This window comes from Lissotriton vulgaris, chromosome 5 (assembly GCF_964263255.1).
Source record: "Lissotriton vulgaris chromosome 5, aLisVul1.2, whole genome shotgun sequence".
NCBI lineage: Eukaryota > Metazoa > Chordata > Amphibia > Caudata > Salamandridae > Lissotriton > Lissotriton vulgaris.
Genome location: NC_141693.1, coordinates 443,138,822 through 443,158,200, shown reverse-complemented (window position 1 = coordinate 443,158,200; position 19,379 = coordinate 443,138,822). Strand labels below are relative to the sequence as shown.

The 19,379-nt window shown below is 48.4% G+C and overlaps 1 protein-coding gene across 1 annotated transcript in view; it reads left to right on the top strand.

Moving 5' to 3' along the window:
* Window positions 1-11,239: 11,239 nt before the first annotated feature.
* EFHD2 (EF-hand domain family member D2) overlaps window positions 11,240-19,379 on the top strand; it is a 98,940-nt gene continuing 90,800 nt past the window's right edge. The window contains exon 1 of the mRNA XM_086921871.1: window positions 11,240-11,679. Within this exon, the coding sequence (XP_086777997.1) occupies window positions 11,390-11,679 (290 nt within the window). The 5' untranslated portion in view covers window positions 11,240-11,389. The remainder of the gene's footprint in view (window positions 11,680-19,379) is intronic.

The window sequence follows — 19,379 nt, the reverse complement described above, 5'->3', positions numbered from 1 at the left end:
TTTTTTTATGTATGTATGTTATGATAGTCAAAGGTCATGGGGTAGAATGTAGTGCTAGAGGCACTCTTGTGGTCTGACAACACGTTATGACCTTTGACTACCATCATTTTAATTGACTTTGGTGTGTTATTTTATCCTAGCCTGAATGTAAGATGTCCTACATACGCCTTGTTTCTCTTTTCGTAGTTTTGAAGTGGGAGCTGTCACAGTAGAACAGTTTGTCAAGAACAGACCATGTGGAAGTGGAATTTGTAGAACTCTGTATTATCTGAAAGGCGGAGCAAGACATGGACCTTCCCTTTAAGGCAGGCAGGTAGGAGGCATCAGCGTGCTCAGCATGTGACGTAGTCGGCGGAGAGCTCCGAAACTTGAGACGAAGAAGATCGGCAGGAGATCGAGTTCCGATGACTGTGCAGAGATCCATAAATGAATGTTGTGGCAACGAAGAATCCAGCTGCCAGGATAGTTCCAAGTGAGGAAGTTTATGCTCGCAAAGGTTTGAAAGGTAAACCAAAGTAAATGCGAGCAGAAATTTGGAAAACAAGTGAAACAAGGTTCCCAATCAGCAGTAAAAGTATTCAGAAGAAACATACGGCACTGAGCAGTGGGAGGCAACAATAAAAATCACAAAGTTTGAGTAGAACAGAATCTCGTGCCAGGCATACTACACCAAAGATGGAGTTGTGCTCTACCAAGATGATATTCTCAGAAAATCATATTGACTTGTTTTGTTGTATCAAATAAATCCTTTATTTTCAACGTCATCCGACAATAACAAGTTCCAGCCAACGCGTTTGTTCATTAAGCAATGAACTTCTTCAGGGCATTCGTAAGTTTATGAACGGTGGAGAGATATGGTCCTTAGATCCTCATATGTTGTAATAGTGAAATGCGGGGTGCGAGCTTGCTCAAGTATGTTTGTAGTGGTTGTTACAGGATGCGTCTGTCTTGCAGGTGTAAACTAATGCAACGGATGAGGTCTCCTTAATAAGGGCCAGGATCCGTGGTCCTGTGGTGCAGTACGCCTAGGCCAATCTCAGTCTTGCCAGGCATAGTAGCACTCTTGCTGTGAGTGGTAAGGGCTGTAAAGTCTTGAGATAAAATCCAGAGGGAGATGGCTGCAGGTATTTTGGAGGGTCCAGGAATGTTTTTGAAGAAATAGATGACCAAATTGTAGATATGCATAGAAATGGGTTCTCGGGTGCTGGCTTCATCCCGCTCGTTGCTAATTCATGTTGTGTCTTAATGAAGATAGTCCACACAGAAGTAGGGATTGGACGACACGTTTATTCTCAAAGGTAGGAAGACAGCATCAAGGACCCTCACAAAGCAGCTTCCATCATCAGCCCACAGTAGCAACTGACTCCACTGGAGCTTCCAGGAAACTAACATTCCATTATCCTAGGCAACCAGTGATGGCTAATGATGCAACATGCACCAAGACCATGACAACGGTAAATATAACATAAATGAAGGGACAATAAGGATATAACACACAGCCGGTATGGGTTTCCCATCTTTAAATGGCAAATCTATGCAGGATTTAAATTCGAACTTTACTGAGTTCTTTTACTTATGAATTATATATGCAGTGCTGCTAAATTTATGACATATTTCATGTTTTTTGCCTATAAATTCCTTATAAATTCTCAAACTATCACCTGTGTCTGTCATTCTTATTGAAAATGCTGACTATTGAGCTTGCTCTGGAATGTATTGTTGTCAGGTGAGGTCCGATTGAGGCGCATCAATGTCCGTATCGGGATTACACCGCTCCTGTGGGCCGACCGATACGTCCCCGCAGGGGACCCTCATAAGAGGGCGGTCCCCTTAGTGCCACAAGATGGCACACGGGACAGACCAGTGTTCTGCAACCCCTGTTCAGGTCCCGTCGTCACTTCCGGCCGTGTTGGGGGGCGGGGGAGAGGTATAAATTCCTCCCCCGCCCATCTGGCGGCCTCTTTGTCCCCTCACCCTGTCGCCGTTTGGGTGCCCTCTGTTTGCTCCGCACAGAGGTCCGGCGTCAATGTGCTGTTTTCTCGCCGTTTGCCGACGTGGTTTTCCATTGCGGTGAGTCGGGTTGTGAAGGGGTGTGATCTTTCGCCGCCTTCAGGCGAGGGGACAGCGGGGGTGCAGGGGGCGGTCGCGGGCGCCATGCCTCTGCCCTGCACCCCGGGAGGTTCTCCGGTGCAGGGCATCGGTAATGTCCGGTGGCATGTGGGGTCGCTTGTGTGGGCCCGCGTTATTGATTTGAGTGGGCAAGGCTGCTGGATTCCATGGAGAGGCCATGGATGGTGAGATGTGGCTTGCCGCAAATGGTTGAGCGCAGCAATTGTGATTAGTTTATTTCCGATGGAGCCCAGACAGTGCGGTGGTGCTTTGGTGAACAGAAGTTCATATTGTGTTTTTATTTGGGAAGTAAGGAGGCAATCCTGAATTAGATAAGTGTGGTAGGACTGGATTCAGTTATTAACATTTCACTTGCATTATAAACGGGTGTACAGAGTGGCGGCGGCATGGCACAACAGCAATGCTACCGCAGTCGGAACTGGGGAACCAGGTTTTACTCGGCAGTCTGCTCAACAGGCGATAGGGGTGGCAGCTAACCCAGCCCCCCAAGTGTGAGAGGAATCCGTTTTGCTTACATCAGGAGTGAATCATAAGTGTTATTACGATTGAGCGCAGTCTTTCCTCAGGCAGAGTTTCACACCGTCGTACGTAGGAGCTGCAAGGGAGGGGGAGACGTCTGTAAAGCCCCCCCCCCTCTAAAGCCTCGTGGGGTAGGCGGTGTCCGGCCTTTGCGGGATCGATGAGGCCTACGAGGGGAGGTTTCGGACTTCCCCTGACACTTGGGCAGGCGCATATGGTTTTGTGACTAAGAGAAAGAAGTACTGGAGGTAGCGGACAGCCATTACTGCTGCCAACTCCTATGCATCGTCAATATCCGGTGAGTCGGGTCACCCCCCTATTGTCTGCAAGATGGGGGCATAGTGGGAGTCTCGGTGTCTCTGCCCTCAACGCCCCCTTTTCCAGGACGAGGCCACGCCATCGGGTCTTGAAGCACTCTGCTTCCATCCCCTGTCTTGTGATCGGGCCAGCCTCTGGAGGTCTTGCGGGAGGCTTCCATTACTCCTCAGCACGAACAGAATCCAGCCTGTAGTCATGTTCTTTGGACGGGACGTTGAAATGAGGAATGCTCATATATTGGCCTCCCTCTGGCTCAGAAAGCTTTATAAAGTCACTGCTTTCTCTGTCATTGGCCCGGGAGGTGTATTTTCGGGCGGGGGTCTCGTCTTGGTCGGTTGTTGAATCCTGCCCTGGTGGTGGGGGGAGTGGTGTATGCTGGTCTCAGCGGGGGCCCGGCTGGAACCACGCTAGTTTTGGAAACCAGCCTCTTCATGGTGCAGGTTTTATTTTTGTTTACACGACTTAGATGCGCTTGGCAGGTCTTATGTGGGCCTCACTTAAGGCTCGCCTTTTGTCTCTGAAACACGAACTTGGTGCAAGGGCTGAATAAAAACTGGAGGAGTGTCATGTGTTGGAATTTCGAATGCGATTAGCGCTGCGTAGATAGAGGAGGGGATCTTTCGTCTGAGGCTGTGTCAGTATTCTGGTATTCGGGGACAGGTTCCCTGTGTTAGGAAGTTGCCGTCACAAGATTGTAAATGTAGGCATGACAATTCTATTTTGAAAGGCAGATGCTGACTTTGACACCTGGCCTCGCCATTAACTCCAGTGGGGGGCATTGAATTTTGTGGGCTTCTTCCCCAGTTTAATCTGGCCCTACCGCAGCTAAGAGACACACGGAGCCAGGGGTCACGCTGGGGGAAGGCAGCGTGCGCCACGTGGCTCCCCCTTCTTTGTTGTTGTTCGTATAGTCCAGATGCTAAGTGGCGCTAGCGTGGAAGATTTTGGCCGCAGGAAGCAACTCCTCTATTGTATCTCTGGTGCCCAACACTTCGTCCTAGGTGTCGAGGAGCAGTGAGTTTCGCCTGTAGTAGAACGGTGGGGCCGGGGGCAAGGGTTACAGGTCAGGGCCCTGAATTGAATTGAATTGAATTAGGCTTTTATATAGCGTGACTGCCACCCTACGGGTATCCTGGCTCTCAGACCTAAATAGATCAACCTACACACAGATTGGGTCAACAGTAGGGGCAGGCTTAAGGATCAATCCTGGGAAAGAGCCCGGTTTTCAGGCTCTTTCTAAACTCAGCCAGAGAGTTAGTGTGTCTGATATTCTGAGGCAGCTCATTCCATAAGTGGGTGGCTGCCACACTAAAGGCCCTCCCCCCATCCTAGAGCGCCTAAATCTGGTGGTCGTCAGCAGATTTGCGCTAGAGGAGTGGAGCTGCCTTTTGGGATTATACCAGGTAACCTTCTCTTGCAGTGGGACAGGACCTGAGTTATGCACAGCTCTGTAGACAATGCAGAGTGATTTAAAGTGTACCCTTTCTTTAATAGGCAACCAATAAAGGTCTCTCAAGGCCAGCATTGTAGAGGATTTGCGTTGCCTATTTAACACCATCTTCACCGCCATAGAATGGACTCTCTGCAACCCCTGGAAGATGTATTGCGGTGCTCCCAGATACAGGGAATTACAGTAGTCCAGCCTACTCAGCACTATATTCCTCACTACAAGGGAGCGCGAGTCCTTAGGGAGTAGTGGAAGGATTTGTCGTAGCATGCGCATTAAAGAAAGGCATACGCCAACAGTTTTGTTAGCCTGCAACTCCATTTGGAGGCTACTGTCCACCAAGACTCCCAGATTGCGCACCGTTTTGGCTGGAGCCAGAGGCTCCTCCTCCGGTATAAGCCTGAACTCCAGAGGTAAATGTTGGGACAGTCTGGCGGTGGGGCAATATACCACCTCTGTCTTCCCTCCATTGAATTGTAAAGAATTACTCTTAAGCCATCCAGCAGTCCGACGCATACACTCCTGGAACGTATCCATCGATACTGCTTGCTTCCCCTCAAGGGAGAACACCAGTTGAGTGTCGTCGGCATAATTAACCAGGTCAATACCAAAGGATTTGATAATGGGGAACTGGGGCTGTAAATAGATGTTAAAGAGGATGGGACTAATCGCAGAACCGTGCGGTACCCCATAGTGCACTAGAGACTTACTGGAGGTAAAATGTGTCAGAGTCACCATCGGTTGTCTTCCTGATAGGTAGGACCAAAACCATTGTAAGGCCTGCCCTGGTGGAAGTGTTTGGCGTACAGCATCATGCTTTGCGTGCGATGCGAAGACACTGCAGGGGTTAAAGTAACAGAGTGTCATGCAGAAGTTGTGCGTTGAGCAAGAAAAGCAAAGTTGAGAAGCATACCTTTTTCTTGTGTAATTCCTTCAGCCCGCTTTGCTCTTGGTCTCAGAGACGACAAGAGTCCAACGCATTTCATGTAGTGCAGCTTGAGTTTGCTAATTCAATATGGTTGTTGCTTATCGAGGTTTGGGTTGTTGGGCTGCCCTGGTATCTTATGCTGATCCCCTGGGCCTAGCGGCGTGCTGGGTAACATGTCGCCCTCAGATAGACGACGGCCTTCACTTGCCTCACCGGTATTTTCCCTGCACTTTTTGAGCCGATGGTTTTCCAGCGCTTGGCACGGTCGCAGACACTTAGGCATTGTGGCCACTTGGTGGCGTGGTTGGTGTGAGTTGGTTCCGTGATTTTAAGAGTGAGCGCAAGGTTGTGGTTTTCAGTGCACATGGAAAATACTTAGTGCCTACTCCAAGAAGTCTATTGTCTATTTTTTGTCGCCTTGGTGCATCACTCATGCTTCCAGGGCGAGTCGTAATATCACTATGCGACGGAAGCTTTGGCTTGGTCTGTCCAAGTGCAAGGCGGAAGGACACCCTGACCATGTTGCCGGCATTTAGGAGCGCTCTCTTTGATTCCCTTTCGGGTGGAGTCATTAGCGGAGCTTAGAGCGCAGTGGTGCCTCAGGCTACAGGGGTCTCTTTCATGGATCATGCACAATGGTGCAGCGGGGCACCACTGCACCATTGGGTTAGGGTGTAACTTCAAAGGGGCTAGTTTCAGACCCGGCATCGTCCGAGACGGTTCACAACGGTAGTCGGGACTTCTTTTATGATGAGCCCGGACTGTGGGTGGGCATCCTCAGACCCGTTTTAGTCTAGGCAGGTGACTTGGGAACCTTTTGCCTTCCTCCTTTCATGTGGCGATTTTCTCCCTGAGTCAAGCCCTCAGCGAAACTGCACTCAAGAGCTCTCTCTGCAGCTCAGTCGCTTCACATTAGGAACAGAACGGACACATGGGAGCACGATAGGTGAACTCCTTTCAAAAGCAAACGCTAGGTTCATGAAGCAAAGTGACATACGTGGGCAAATAATACAAGGAGGGGCTAACGGTGCTGCACAGGAGGATAACCTGACAAGAGTGCAAGTTCATAAGAGTATTAAGTATAAGACTGTTATATATGGCAGACAGTCTAACACAAGAACAAACGATATGTAAGTAATGGTGGCACTTGCGTAAGTACCAGAAGCAAACACGATGTAAGAGGCAGCAATCAGTGTGTTACAAGATAAAAGTGACGGGTGCATGCTACATAAGAGTACCTAAGCCAGGTAGAAGGATAATACTGCAATAAATGGCAGACTATCTAACCACAATAACCTTTGGGAAGACACTTCCATTGTCAAGGAGAATAGAACTGGCTATAAGAAAAGGCCTTCTTTCAGATATAGGAGAGGGCATGAATTTTATTTGGAAGCGCCTTACAAGGAGGAGATCTTTGAGGTCAGTTTGAAGGCCTGGGAAGAGGAGGTGTTCCTGGGTAGATGTTAAGGGGACGAGTTGGGACGTTATACTAAATTACACACACCAAAGTGCTATGGTCATTAGCAGACTGCATCTGAATAATTGACTTAGTTCAAGACTCAACACTACACTACCACCTCTGGCGGTACGCAAGTGTTGCCAAACGCAACTCCTTCCGAGAATGTATTTTGGCAAGCTAGTTCTCCTAACTAACAAACAGGCGTCGCCTTGGTAACGTGGGGGGCATTGATGGCCCCTGCCTCATTGCAAAGAATATATATTGGTTTATGAGGGGGTGCAGGGCTTCTAATGGATGTTTTATGTCTCACATGCAGGAACCGCGCTGGAGAACCTCCCGACATACATGGGGGGCCACCTGAACTATCAACTGGTATAAGGGTCATGCACACTGGGGGGGGCAGTGAGCTAAGGTCTGGTACAACCAGGTTCTTCCCAGGAGTCACTACTGTCCCTGTGTTGGGGCGCGCAGGTTACGCCCCATGGAAGTAATACATGGGTAATCAACGGGTGAATCTGAGCAGAGAAGGTAGTTCCTGTGCAATAATGGGATGTTCTCTCTTTTAAAACAACTGATGAGTCTGGGCATTTTGTTGATTTACTAGGAAATTAATTGGGGTGTTCGCTAGGTAAGCAATGGCAGAGTGTGGACAAATCTTACATCCCCTGTGACAAAATCGAAATGCGTTTTCTTTTAAACAAATTGTGTGTCTGGGTATATCATGCATCCCATGTGTATTAATGAAATGCGTTCTTTTGTACAGCAACTGGGGCGCAAGTAAGGGGCTCTGATCCTGGTGATCGAGTTAGCAATAGGCTTACCGGTCAGTGCTGGTTAGGGGCTGTTGTCATGGATTTGTTCTCTCTTCCAGAAACACACGGGTTTCATTCTATAATGGTTAAACCATGCCTAGCAGACCGGCCTTCCAGGGCTTGGAGCAGATACAGGGGAAGTACACACTGGGGCCAGTGTGTGGGGTTCTGGGTCAGCAAGTTCAGGATTGGAGTGTAACCTTTTTTCTAAATTTCAGGACTATCGGATCAGGTACACAGGCACCACTCTCAGAAGGACAGGTGGGAACGGAAACAGGAATTGCCAGGGCCTGCTCCGAGCCAGGAGCCTGAATGCTGTTCCGGGTTAAGTGCTCTTAGGGGGCAAGGTGGCAACTCGGTTCAGACTTCTCGTTGGGAGAAGTAGAAGCAGTGTTAAGTGTAGCGGTTATGCAATTGACATGACATCCTTTCACTTCTGCTCAGGTGTGCTCATTTACCTCTTTCAGCCACTGGCCTCAACTCATAGATGACAGGAGGGATAACCACACAGGTAGATTGGCAGAAGACTGGTATGGTAATTATTAGGAGGGTGCCCAGGGGTCTTTGCCAGAAGTTATCTGAAGGTCAGCATGGGTGACACACTATTGGGATTGCACAAAGTGGGGAGAGGGCCTGTCCAGGGTCCCCGTCCTCGATTGTCACTAAATAGCACTGTCTGGCTTCCAGAGAAGACCGCTACAACAGCCACGGGGTAAGTCAAGATCATTGGTGACTATTGCCTTTGGTTTTATTGGTTTGTTGTAAATTCTTGTGCCCTGAATATTTAGACACTTGTTGGCATGTTACGGCCAGATAGGATTGTGTCTTAGCAGGAGGGCCTGCGATTGAGTTGGCTGGGTTTCACTTGTAGGGTCCAGATGTGGGCAGGTAATAAACACAGTCTTAAATGAACTGCTGGGATTCACATGCAGTGGATGGCCCTTGGCTAGGTGCACTAGTAATAGTTCGGCCTGAGTCAGATTTATTTGGTCGTTATTCAGGACCTCAGGTGGGGAGTGCATAGGCAGTATCTCCACGCCGGGAAGTACACAGTGAGAAAGTAGTAGTGTCCCAAGTTGCCCAACTTGATCTATACATTGGTTAATAGCCACCTTGGGTCCAACGAGTGCCCGATCGGGGTGGCTGGTCAAGAGACAGACATTAATAGTCACTTTGCACGGGGTACTAGAAGGGAGATTGCCTAAGTAGGTCCCAACTAGCCTTATACGCATGATGGAGACAATTAGTGACATGCCTAAGAGGTAAGCCTTGTGTTGTACGGACGGGATCCCAAGGGAGGTAGCTTGGTCGGCCTACACAGGCAGGTGATTTCCGCAGGGGCTTAGTTAAGCTTGCGGCCAGGCAGGGGCTTGCACAACCAAGGTGATTACAGTAAGGGCAAGCACGCACCAAGTGATAGATTCTCAAGTCCATTCGAGACAGACAATTACACCTGCTCAAGAGCCAGGGAGCTAGGCAGTGGTGGTAGCTGCCAGTTAAAATGTGGGTTGCGGTGCAATAACCTGAGGAGAACGTGAGGTCAACATAATTTGGCTACATTGATTGAAGAAGATTGTTTTGGCGGTCCGACTGCCCAAAAAGGGTTAAGTGTTTTGCGTTCATGTGTTACCCCCTTTTATACGACACCCGTTGCTATGTCACTTTCCCCAAGGGCAGGTTAGTTCCCAAGGTGGGAAATGTCCTTTGATATGCCTCGCCAGGACACGGATAGCCGCTCACACGAGCTGGAGCCTGCGAGGGAGAGCAAGGTTAGAAACTTAGACGGGGAGCACTGGGCTCAATGCCCCCTCACAAAGTCAGCGGGAGGTACCAGGCTGTAGGTGTCTTTGAGGGACAGGCTAGGGCTTTATAGGGCTGAAGTGGGTAACACAGCGTTGGCAGGGACACAGATGGGTACCAGCGAATCCACCAAAAAGGAGTATAGCTAAACATGTAACACACTATCTTGTAGTTTGTCACCATTACTGGTATAAGTATCAAGGGTCACAGGTGGACAAATGGGTCCAGGCACCTGTAGGTTGGCACTTCACGATATGGTGCAGTGTCTAATGTTGGAAAACACACACTTATTCCCTCAAACCTGTGTGACACCATTCTATGGGCACCAGGGATGAATTGAAAATAACTATGAAGTTGTTTGGTCTATGTGGCAAAGTATGAACCAGGGATGAAGACCACAATGACCACATGGGGCAAATTAGCAACCAGTGGGGGACTGGTAAATGTCAGTGGTCGGAAATCACCCCTGGCTCCTGTGTCAGGGAGCTTGGCAGGGGAGGCGTGGAGCCTGCGCGCAGGAGGTTCTGCGCTATGCGTAAATTCTCTGGGCAGAGGAGACTTGGCCTCATTAGACCTGGGTGCTACATGCCAAATTCACAGGGTGTGTTGAGAACCAGGGGTACATCTGCCCAGTATAAGCATGGACCGATTCGTGCTGGTTAGGGGAGAGGCCCAAGAAATAGCAGGATGTAAGTAGGAATGCCGGCCTTGGTGGGGGGCCCTGGCTGCGACGGTCACCACACCCAGGGCTGTGGCGGAGTTACAGGGCGATCCAGGGCAGAAAGGTACTCAGGGGTACCCTCTTCAGGAGCACAAAGGGTGCTGAGGCCTAATATCCCCAGGAAGTCTGTGCGGTGGACCCTGGGGTGCGACGGCACACCACTATCCTACGGGCGGTTGGAAACCTGTAAAACCGGGGGTCACTTGAACGCTTTGCCCCTCGTAGGGGGGGGGGCGCGTGAGCAAGAGGGTGGACCAATGGTTCACTGGAAGTGGGAGTGGCTATCCCGCACCACAACCGCTAAGCAACGATTGGCTAAGGCCACAATGCAAGTTGGCCCTTCAGGTGGTAGGCCGCGAGGGGCGGCTTGACTTGGGATCGCCTGTAAGATAACCCACCATGTTGGCATATGTGTATGCTAATAACCCTGCAGTTACTTTTTCTCCAACAAAAAAGTTGTCTTGTCTGCTTATTTATGCTTCATGTATGTTGCTGCAAGAGGGCTGGTGAGTGGGCCGATATTGGCACTATTGTCCTAGCGTTGCAGTAATTTTTACATGATCGTTTAAGAGGAGTTTGTGCGCAGACAGATCATTCACAACAAGCAGGAATATATTTCATAAAAATGTAGCCGGTCATTTGAGGCCTATAACGACTCCAACTACATTAGTATAAACATACGCTCACTACAATGAACTTTTATGTGAAATGTCCCAACATAATCGATCTAAATAGAAGTTCTTGCGTATAGATATGCAAGCAATGATTAAGCATGTTAAAGGTAAGACGAAAAAGGTGACTCAACGCCACCATAAGTTGATCAGTGATTTTGTAAGTTAAGTAAAGGACGAGTACAGAGCCCCATAGGACACGTTTTAAAGTTTTAATCATTGTCGGGTCTGAGACCTGGCAAGACTAACCACTTTAATAAGGGAAGCAGGCTACACGTTTCCAGGGCTGCTTCAGCATCCCAATCCATTCCTACTTCATTCTCCGCGTGACCGGTCACTGAAGTATTACACGTACAGGATGACCACGGGATATAAATGGATCTAATAGTCCCATGCATGCTCTCCAAAAGAGGCGTGGCAGTTGTATAGATGGACGTGTGACATCAGCGCGTGGCGTCCTACGTCACACGGCCTTTCCTGTCATTTACAGCTCAGACTGGCTGACAGTTATTTCCGTGTTCGGCTGAGTGCGCGAGCCACAGGTGTCCTCGACAGCAACAAGTGTTGATCCTCCGCATTCAGCCATGGCTACTGATGAGCTGGCTTCCAAGCTGAACCGGAGGCTGAAGGTGGAGGAAGGCGGCGGAGAGCCTCCGGGACTTGGGAATGGCGCAGCCCCAGAGTCGGAGCGGCAGAACGGGGAGCCCGCGCCCAGCGCTGGACCGGAGCTCAGCGCCAAGTTGCAGCGACGGAACGACCTGAACGACGGTGTAGGCGAGCAGCACCAGCCGAGCTTGCGGGTCTTCAACCCATACACCGAGTTCAAGGAGTTCAGCAGGAAGCAGATCAAGAGCATGGAGAGCATGTTCAAACAGTGAGTCACTGCGCCAGTCTGCATCGCGCTGCGTAAAACCAGTCCTCCAGGCAGCTTCCCGGCTGGTCCCAAACAACCGTAAACTGAGCGAAAGCCGCCACTCTACCTCCTGCACAGCCCGCACATGTTTAGCCCTATATATTTCCAAAGCGCGCATTGTATCGCCTACAGATATGCAGCGCTTGCAAACAGCCCCCTGTGCTGTAAGGCTCCTGACCCAGAGCCACCACAAACTGAGTGGACTGCTGCATGCCACCTTGTGCACAATCCGCACATCTGCCACCTCTGCAGACCGCCAACGTGTACATCCACTTAGACCTTTATTCATGCAGCACATGTAATCATCTCTCCTTGCTGCACCCTCGGCGCCAGCCTCTAAAGAACGAAATCGAGCACAGCGCGTTGATACAGTGAGTCACGGCACTGCAGTGCCATACACTCTCGGCAGATCAGGATAACGCACAGAGGTTGGACAAAACATGAATACATATACGGCTCTATTTCCACACATCCAAGGTCTGCAGGCCAAGAGCACGTTCAAACATTGCATTAATCATACAGCTCATTACACTCTGCTTTCTACCTACCACAATTGGCCCATGCAGATTCAATTGGAGAACGTACTCGCACCGAGTCAATGCACCCCCTCCCCACCCCAACCCCTAAAGATCGAAAATAAATGTTGAAATAGTGAGTCAGAGATTCTGTCGCATAATGATCACCAGGACACCCACACAGTCCGTTTTTATAGTTCTAATGAGCCCAGAGTGTTCAGTCTAATGTTCTGTGCATGGTTTGTGGGTGGCTTAGCCGATTGCCCTACATCAAGCACATCCTGCGGGGGTAGCGGCACCCCCCCAGTAACTCATTACTCTGCTCCAAGAACATCAAACTCCCTTCCCGCCTTTCACAACTCAACTCTCACAAAGCGACAATATTGGCCTCAGCCAAGTCTCGGCCAGTGTATGTGTGCTCTGGGGCACCTATTAAATTCTGTGAGCGGGGACAACCCCCATGAAAAGGATCCTTAAAGGCATTTCCATTCACAATGCACCTTAATGATACACCATCGCTATGTTACTCCTACAAATCCCTCTGGTGGTGGGAGAACCCACTTCTCTGGCTGGAGTCCAAGGGGAGGCGAGTCCCCAAGCCCATTTCAAGGCTAATAGATATCTGCGAGACATGGGAGACTCGGTGGGTAGGGTAACCACCTGACAAAATGGCACATTCTAGACATTGAAAGTAAAAATTCAGGACAAAGGGTCAACATTTAGGACAAAACTTCACCTTCAGCCCCTGATGCCACTGCTCGGCTGCAGACTATTAAAGCGACTCCTATTTCCTGCCCCTGAAGGTCCTGTTCATACTGCAGATCACACATGCAGAGGAAATGGCCTCCGAGGCAGTGGCGGCTGGTGACATTTCAAAGTGGTGGGGCGTAAATGTTTAGGATGAGTCCCCTGTGCCGCGCAAGTGTAGAAAATGTGCCCAATTGTCATAAGGGCGAGTTGCCCCCACCCCGGGCATTATTTTTTTTTAAAGAGTGGGCAAATGTGCCTTTTCAAGCAAGTTTGATAAAGCAAGAAGGTTAATAAAGGAATTATAGTTAGGCCATCATTAGGACACAAGAGAAAATAAGCCTGTAACACGGTTGTCCACGGTCGTATCATAAGGTAGAATACAAAAAAACATTTAACTAAGTATTACAGAAATATATCAGGACAGCTATTACTTTATGACTGTTAAAACCATGATCCTGATGTCCAACCATCAGCTCACTGAGCCATCATTTGAGTCACCACACTAACTGTATATTGTTTTGTCTATACTTTAGGCAAGAATGTAATTGGATGCAGCACAAGTCAAAATTCTGAAGCAAAATAGTACAACATTAACAAAAGTAAAAATGATGAATGGTGTGTTGATAAGGCATGCAGATGCAGAAGGAAAGTTTTGCTTCATGAGCAATCTTTCAGCTTCTCTTATGCGCTCTTTAAAACATTGGCTTTCTAAATGTTCATTCATTTAATTTAATAAAAGTAGAAATGCTTAACACTGGGAAATCCACAAAGGGAAGGGGGGCTGATGGGTCTGCTCCTATACCAGGTATGAGCAGGGATAAAGGAGACATTCAACCACGAATATGAGTATGAGCAAGAGAAACGCAGTACATACTAATTCTGTGTTTCAACCTTACAAATGATTGATGCTGCAATCTTTCTATTTCAGGGCTGTCAGCATATTTAGAGCAAAGTTTCATCGCACATTAATTAATACAATCACATCCTGGAAAGATTAAGCTACTTTTTGAAAATAAATTTAGTAACACTGTTAAACGCAGAAATCAACATGAAATGATGTGTGTTTTTTTCTTAACAGGTCCCCTTTTCTTACCAATAATGACACTGGTGACCACAAAACAAAGCACAAAACGATCGTTTCTCGAACATATAAGCTTGCTGCTTCTTGCTTGGCTGCTGATTGTTCACTCCCACGTAGGAAGCTTTTGATTCGAAAGATTCAAAGACTCTTTCACCCTGCCTGGCCTCCTAAACGTGATCAGTGACAGTGTGCACTAGTAAAGGATTGTGGCCACTAATTACAAGGAACTGAGGAGAAATTGACTTGTTTCATGTTGTATCTGCAACGCGCGTCAGGCTCTGAATAATTGCCAGAATCACCTTTGTTAGTTAAAGCTCTGCAGTCCCCATCATTAATCAAAGAGACCAGGACATTATTGCACTAAATTATCAGTCAGTCAGTGATCATCACATGTGTGTACAATAATACGAGGGCCGGTCAGAGGGCACGGGTCACAGCTGGGGCCCCCACCCGACTCTTACTTGTTTTGATGTTTTCCAAGCCAACGATTACGAACAACAACAGATTATTAGCCACGACCACGAGCAGTAGACTGAAGCAGCAGGCACAAAGAAAGTGAAACGCGAGCACTGCAGTGCACCAGGGCACATTACCTGACTGCAAACCTCCCTGTCCAGAGAACATTACTAGGAATTGTGGTGGCCGAAATGTGCAACCCAAGACCTGTTTACAGCAATACCTTTAATGGCCTGGTGTCTGACAAGAACTGATCGCCGGCTGCACAGCACAATGGATGGTCTTTCTGTAGGGTCCACTGTGAGGCCGCATGTCCATTTCTGGCAGCTAACAAAGGCCATTTGTGCATTCTTAGCTGTGTGTTCCAGGCAGGTTGAAAGTGCTCTGCAGGAGAACAGGTAAGTGTGTGGGGGTGTTTGTCGATTGAGCAGCAGGCATTGTAATGTAGGGATCGGGAGCAGGAAAGGACAATGTGACAGATCGTTTGTGGCCGGGCAGTTTAGGGGAGCAGATGAGGTGAAGTGCATGTGGGGGAGGTCGTAGATGCAGTGAGTGGGGAACAGGAAAAGCAATATGCGTATGTTGGAACGGCAGAAGCCGGATTTCGGATGGCCTGGAATGCGGGTGATGACCAGGGAAGAGGACCTTTATGGGAACTCGCGCAGCCCAGACTGTAACTTCAGCCAGAGCCGCTGCTCTCAACCTAGCCCATGGCGGGAAGCAGGAGCAGCCAAGGCGGCCCTGGGAATCTACCGCCTGCAGCAACGCTGAGAGTGTGGCATCCATCCTGCCAGCTCAGGACACTACCATCAGTGCAGGGACTCTAGTGCCAGCAGCCTGCACTGATTTTCTGTTTAGCCAGAGTTTTCCGTTTTTCAGCAGTCAATCATGCAATATTATCGAAGTCTCAGCAGTCATCATAGGTTCCTAATAAAACCAGGCCTGATCTTGTCTCTCTGTGTCCGATCCATAATCGGAGTTTAATAACATCATGAGCCGAGCGATGCGTGAAGCGCAGGAGTGCGCTGCGCAGCGCACCGGCTTGAGTGTAAAATGTAAAGGCCGCTGATCGGCAGCCGGGCAGCAGAAATAAAAGATTTGATATCAGTGACTGTTGCAGAAATTAATTTAACCAATTTTCTTTAAGTCTGAGACGGCTGCTTTCACCACTGTTCACGAGCAAGCACACACAGCGGCAGTCACAAAAAACAACACAACATACATGCATGTGAGTTCAGTTACAGTCGCACTCGCACACATAGGCACACGCACATGGGTTCAAGCAGTCACCAACATTACTACATACACATACTAGGTCAGTCATGCAATCATTATCACACACCGCATATGCAAAGACTAGTAGAGACACACACGACACACCACGCACACTGACGCACTTCTGTACTGGATTGTTGTACTGTAAAAAAACGTACTTTTTATGAGGTGATGTGACACTCGACAGACTCGACTCGCTGACTGTATGGAGACTGCAGCTGGCACGCACGAGGGTCAGTGGCGGCTGGTGACATTTCAAAGTGGTGGGGCGTAAATGTTTAGGATGAGTCCCCTGTGCCGCGCAAGTGTAGAAAATGTGCCCAATTGTCATAAGGGCGAGTTGCCCCCACCCCGGGCATTATTTTTTTTTAAAGAGTGGGCAAATGTGCCTTTTCAAGCAAGTTTGATAAAGCAAGAAGGTTAATAAAGGAATTATAGTTAGGCCATCATTAGGACACAAGAGAAAATAAGCCTGTAACACGGTTGTCCACGGTCGTATCATAAGGTAGAATACAAAAAAACATTTAACTAAGTATTACAGAAATATATCAGGACAGCTATTACTTTATGACTGTTAAAACCATGATCCTGATGTCCAACCATCAGCTCACTGAGCCATCATTTGAGTCACCACACTAACTGTATATTGTTTTGTCTATACTTTAGGCAAGAATGTAATTGGATGCAGCACAAGTCAAAATTCTGAAGCAAAATAGTACAACATTAACAAAAGTAAAAATGATGAATGGTGTGTTGATAAGGCATGCAGATGCAGAAGGAAAGTTTTGCTTCATGAGCAATCTTTCAGCTTCTCTTATGCGCTCTTTAAAACATTGGCTTTCTAAATGTTCATTCATTTAATTTAATAAAAGTAGAAATGCTTAACACTGGGAAATCCACAAAGGGAAGGGGGGCTGATGGGTCTGCTCCTATACCAGGTATGAGCAGGGATAAAGGAGACATTCAACCACGAATATGAGTATGAGCAAGAGAAACGCAGTACATACTAATTCTGTGTTTCAACCTTACAAATGATTGATGCTGCAATCTTTCTATTTCAGGGCTGTCAGCATATTTAGAGCAAAGTTTCATCGCACATTAATTAATACAATCACATCCTGGAAAGATTAAGCTACTTTTTGAAAATAAATTTAGTAACACTGTTAAACGCAGAAATCAACATGAAATGATGTGTGTTTTTTTCTTAACAGGTCCCCTTTTCTTACCAATAATGACACTGGTGACCACAAAACAAAGCACAAAACGATCGTTTCTCGAACATATAAGCTTGCTGCTTCTTGCTTGGCTGCTGATTGTTCACTCCCACGTAGGAAGCTTTTGATTCGAAAGATTCAAAGACTCTTTCACCCTGCCTGGCCTCCTAAACGTGATCAGTGACAGTGTGCACTAGTAAAGGATTGTGGCCACTAATTACAAGGAACTGAGGAGAAATTGACTTGTTTCATGTTGTATCTGCAACGCGCGTCAGGCTCTGAATAATTGCCAGAATCACCTTTGTTAGTTAAAGCTCTGCAGTCCCCATCATTAATCAAAGAGACCAGGACATTATTGCACTAAATTATCAGTCAGTCAGTGATCATCACATGTGTGTACAATAATACGAGGGCCGGTCAGAGGGCACGGGTCACAGCTGGGGCCCCCACCCGACTCTTACTTGTTTTGATGTTTTCCAAGCCAACGATTACGAACAACAACAGATTATTAGCCACGACCACGAGCAGTAGACTGAAGCAGCAGGCACAAAGAAAGTGAAACGCGAGCACTGCAGTGCACCAGGGCACATTACCTGACTGCAAACCTCCCTGTCCAGAGAACATTACTAGGAATTGTGGTGGCCGAAATGTGCAACCCAAGACCTGTTTACAGCAATACCTTTAATGGCCTGGTGTCTGACAAGAACTGATCGCCGGCTGCACAGCACAATGGATGGTCTTTCTGTAGGGTCCACTGTGAGGCCGCATGTCCATTTCTGGCAGCTAACAAAGGCCATTTGTGCATTCTTAGCTGTGTGTTCCAGGCAGGTTGAAAGTGCTCTGCAGGAGAACAGGTAAGTGTGTGGGGGTGTTTGTCGATTGAGCAGCAGGCATTGTAATGTAGGGATCGGGAGCAGGAAAGGACAATGTGACAGATCGTTTGTGGCCGGGCAGTTTAGGGGAGCAGATGAGGTGAAGTGCATGTGGGGGAGGTCGTAGATGCAGTGAGTGGGGAACAGGAAAAGCAATATGCGTATGTTGGAACGGCAGAAGCCGGATTTCGGATGGCCTGGAATGCGGGTGATGACCAGGGAAGAGGACCTTTATGGGAACTCGCGCAGCCCAGACTGTAACTTCAGCCAGAGCCGCTGCTCTCAACCTAGCCCATGGCGGGAAGCAGGAGCAGCCAAGGCGGCCCTGGGAATCTACCGCCTGCAGCAACGCTGAGAGTGTGGCATCCATCCTGCCAGCTCAGGACACTACCATCAGTGCAGGGACTCTAGTGCCAGCAGCCTGCACTGATTTTCTGTTTAGCCAGAGTTTTCCGTTTTTCAGCAGTCAATCATGCAATATTATCGAAGTCTCAGCAGTCATCATAGGTTCCTAATAAAACCAGGCCTGATCTTGTCTCTCTGTGTCCGATCCATAATCGGAGTTTAATAACATCATGAGCCGAGCGATGCGTGAAGCGCAGGAGTGCGCTGCGCAGCGCACCGGCTTGAGTGTAAAATGTAAAGGCCGCTGATCGGCAGCCGGGCAGCAGAAATAAAAGATTTGATATCAGTGACTGTTGCAGAAATTAATTTAACCAATTTTCTTTAAGTCTGAGACGGCTGCTTTCACCACTGTTCACGAGCAAGCACACACAGCGGCAGTCACAAAAAACAACACAACATACATGCATGTGAGTTCAGTTACAGTCGCACTCGCACACATAGGCACACGCACATGGGTTCAAGCAGTCACCAACATTACTACATACACATACTAGGTCAGTCATGCAATCATTATCACACACCGCATATGCAAAGACTAGTAGAGACACACACGACACACCACGCACACTGACGCACTTCTGTACTGGATTGTTGTACTGTAAAAAAACGTACTTTTTATGAGGTGATGTGACACTCGACAGACTCGACTCGCTGACTGTATGGAGACTGCAGCTGGCACGCACGAGGGTACATGACAGAGTAGTATACTACACACTCTCCTCGTGACTCTCTTACTCCTCGTCATGTGCTGTTGAGGCACGCCAGGCGCGGTGACGTGCTTACAGCAGCATGGGAAAAATGGCCAATCACCACTTCATGGCTTGACATAAGCCACATGTGATTGGCCATTACAGTGCAGCACTTAGGAAACATCCACCACCCACGCGCGGCACCACAGTGTTGAAGTCTCCACGGTGTCTCAGCCAATCCTGGCGCAGCATTACCAGTGCCACTGCGCCAGGATTGGCTAAAGAGCACGGTCAATACTGCCCATTTTGAGACCCGGGGGAGCCGGGTCCCTGCCTGTTTGCGTGCTGTGGGGGAGGAGGAGGGGGGAAGGTACTACTGGGTGTGCACATGCGTGGGCCAGTCA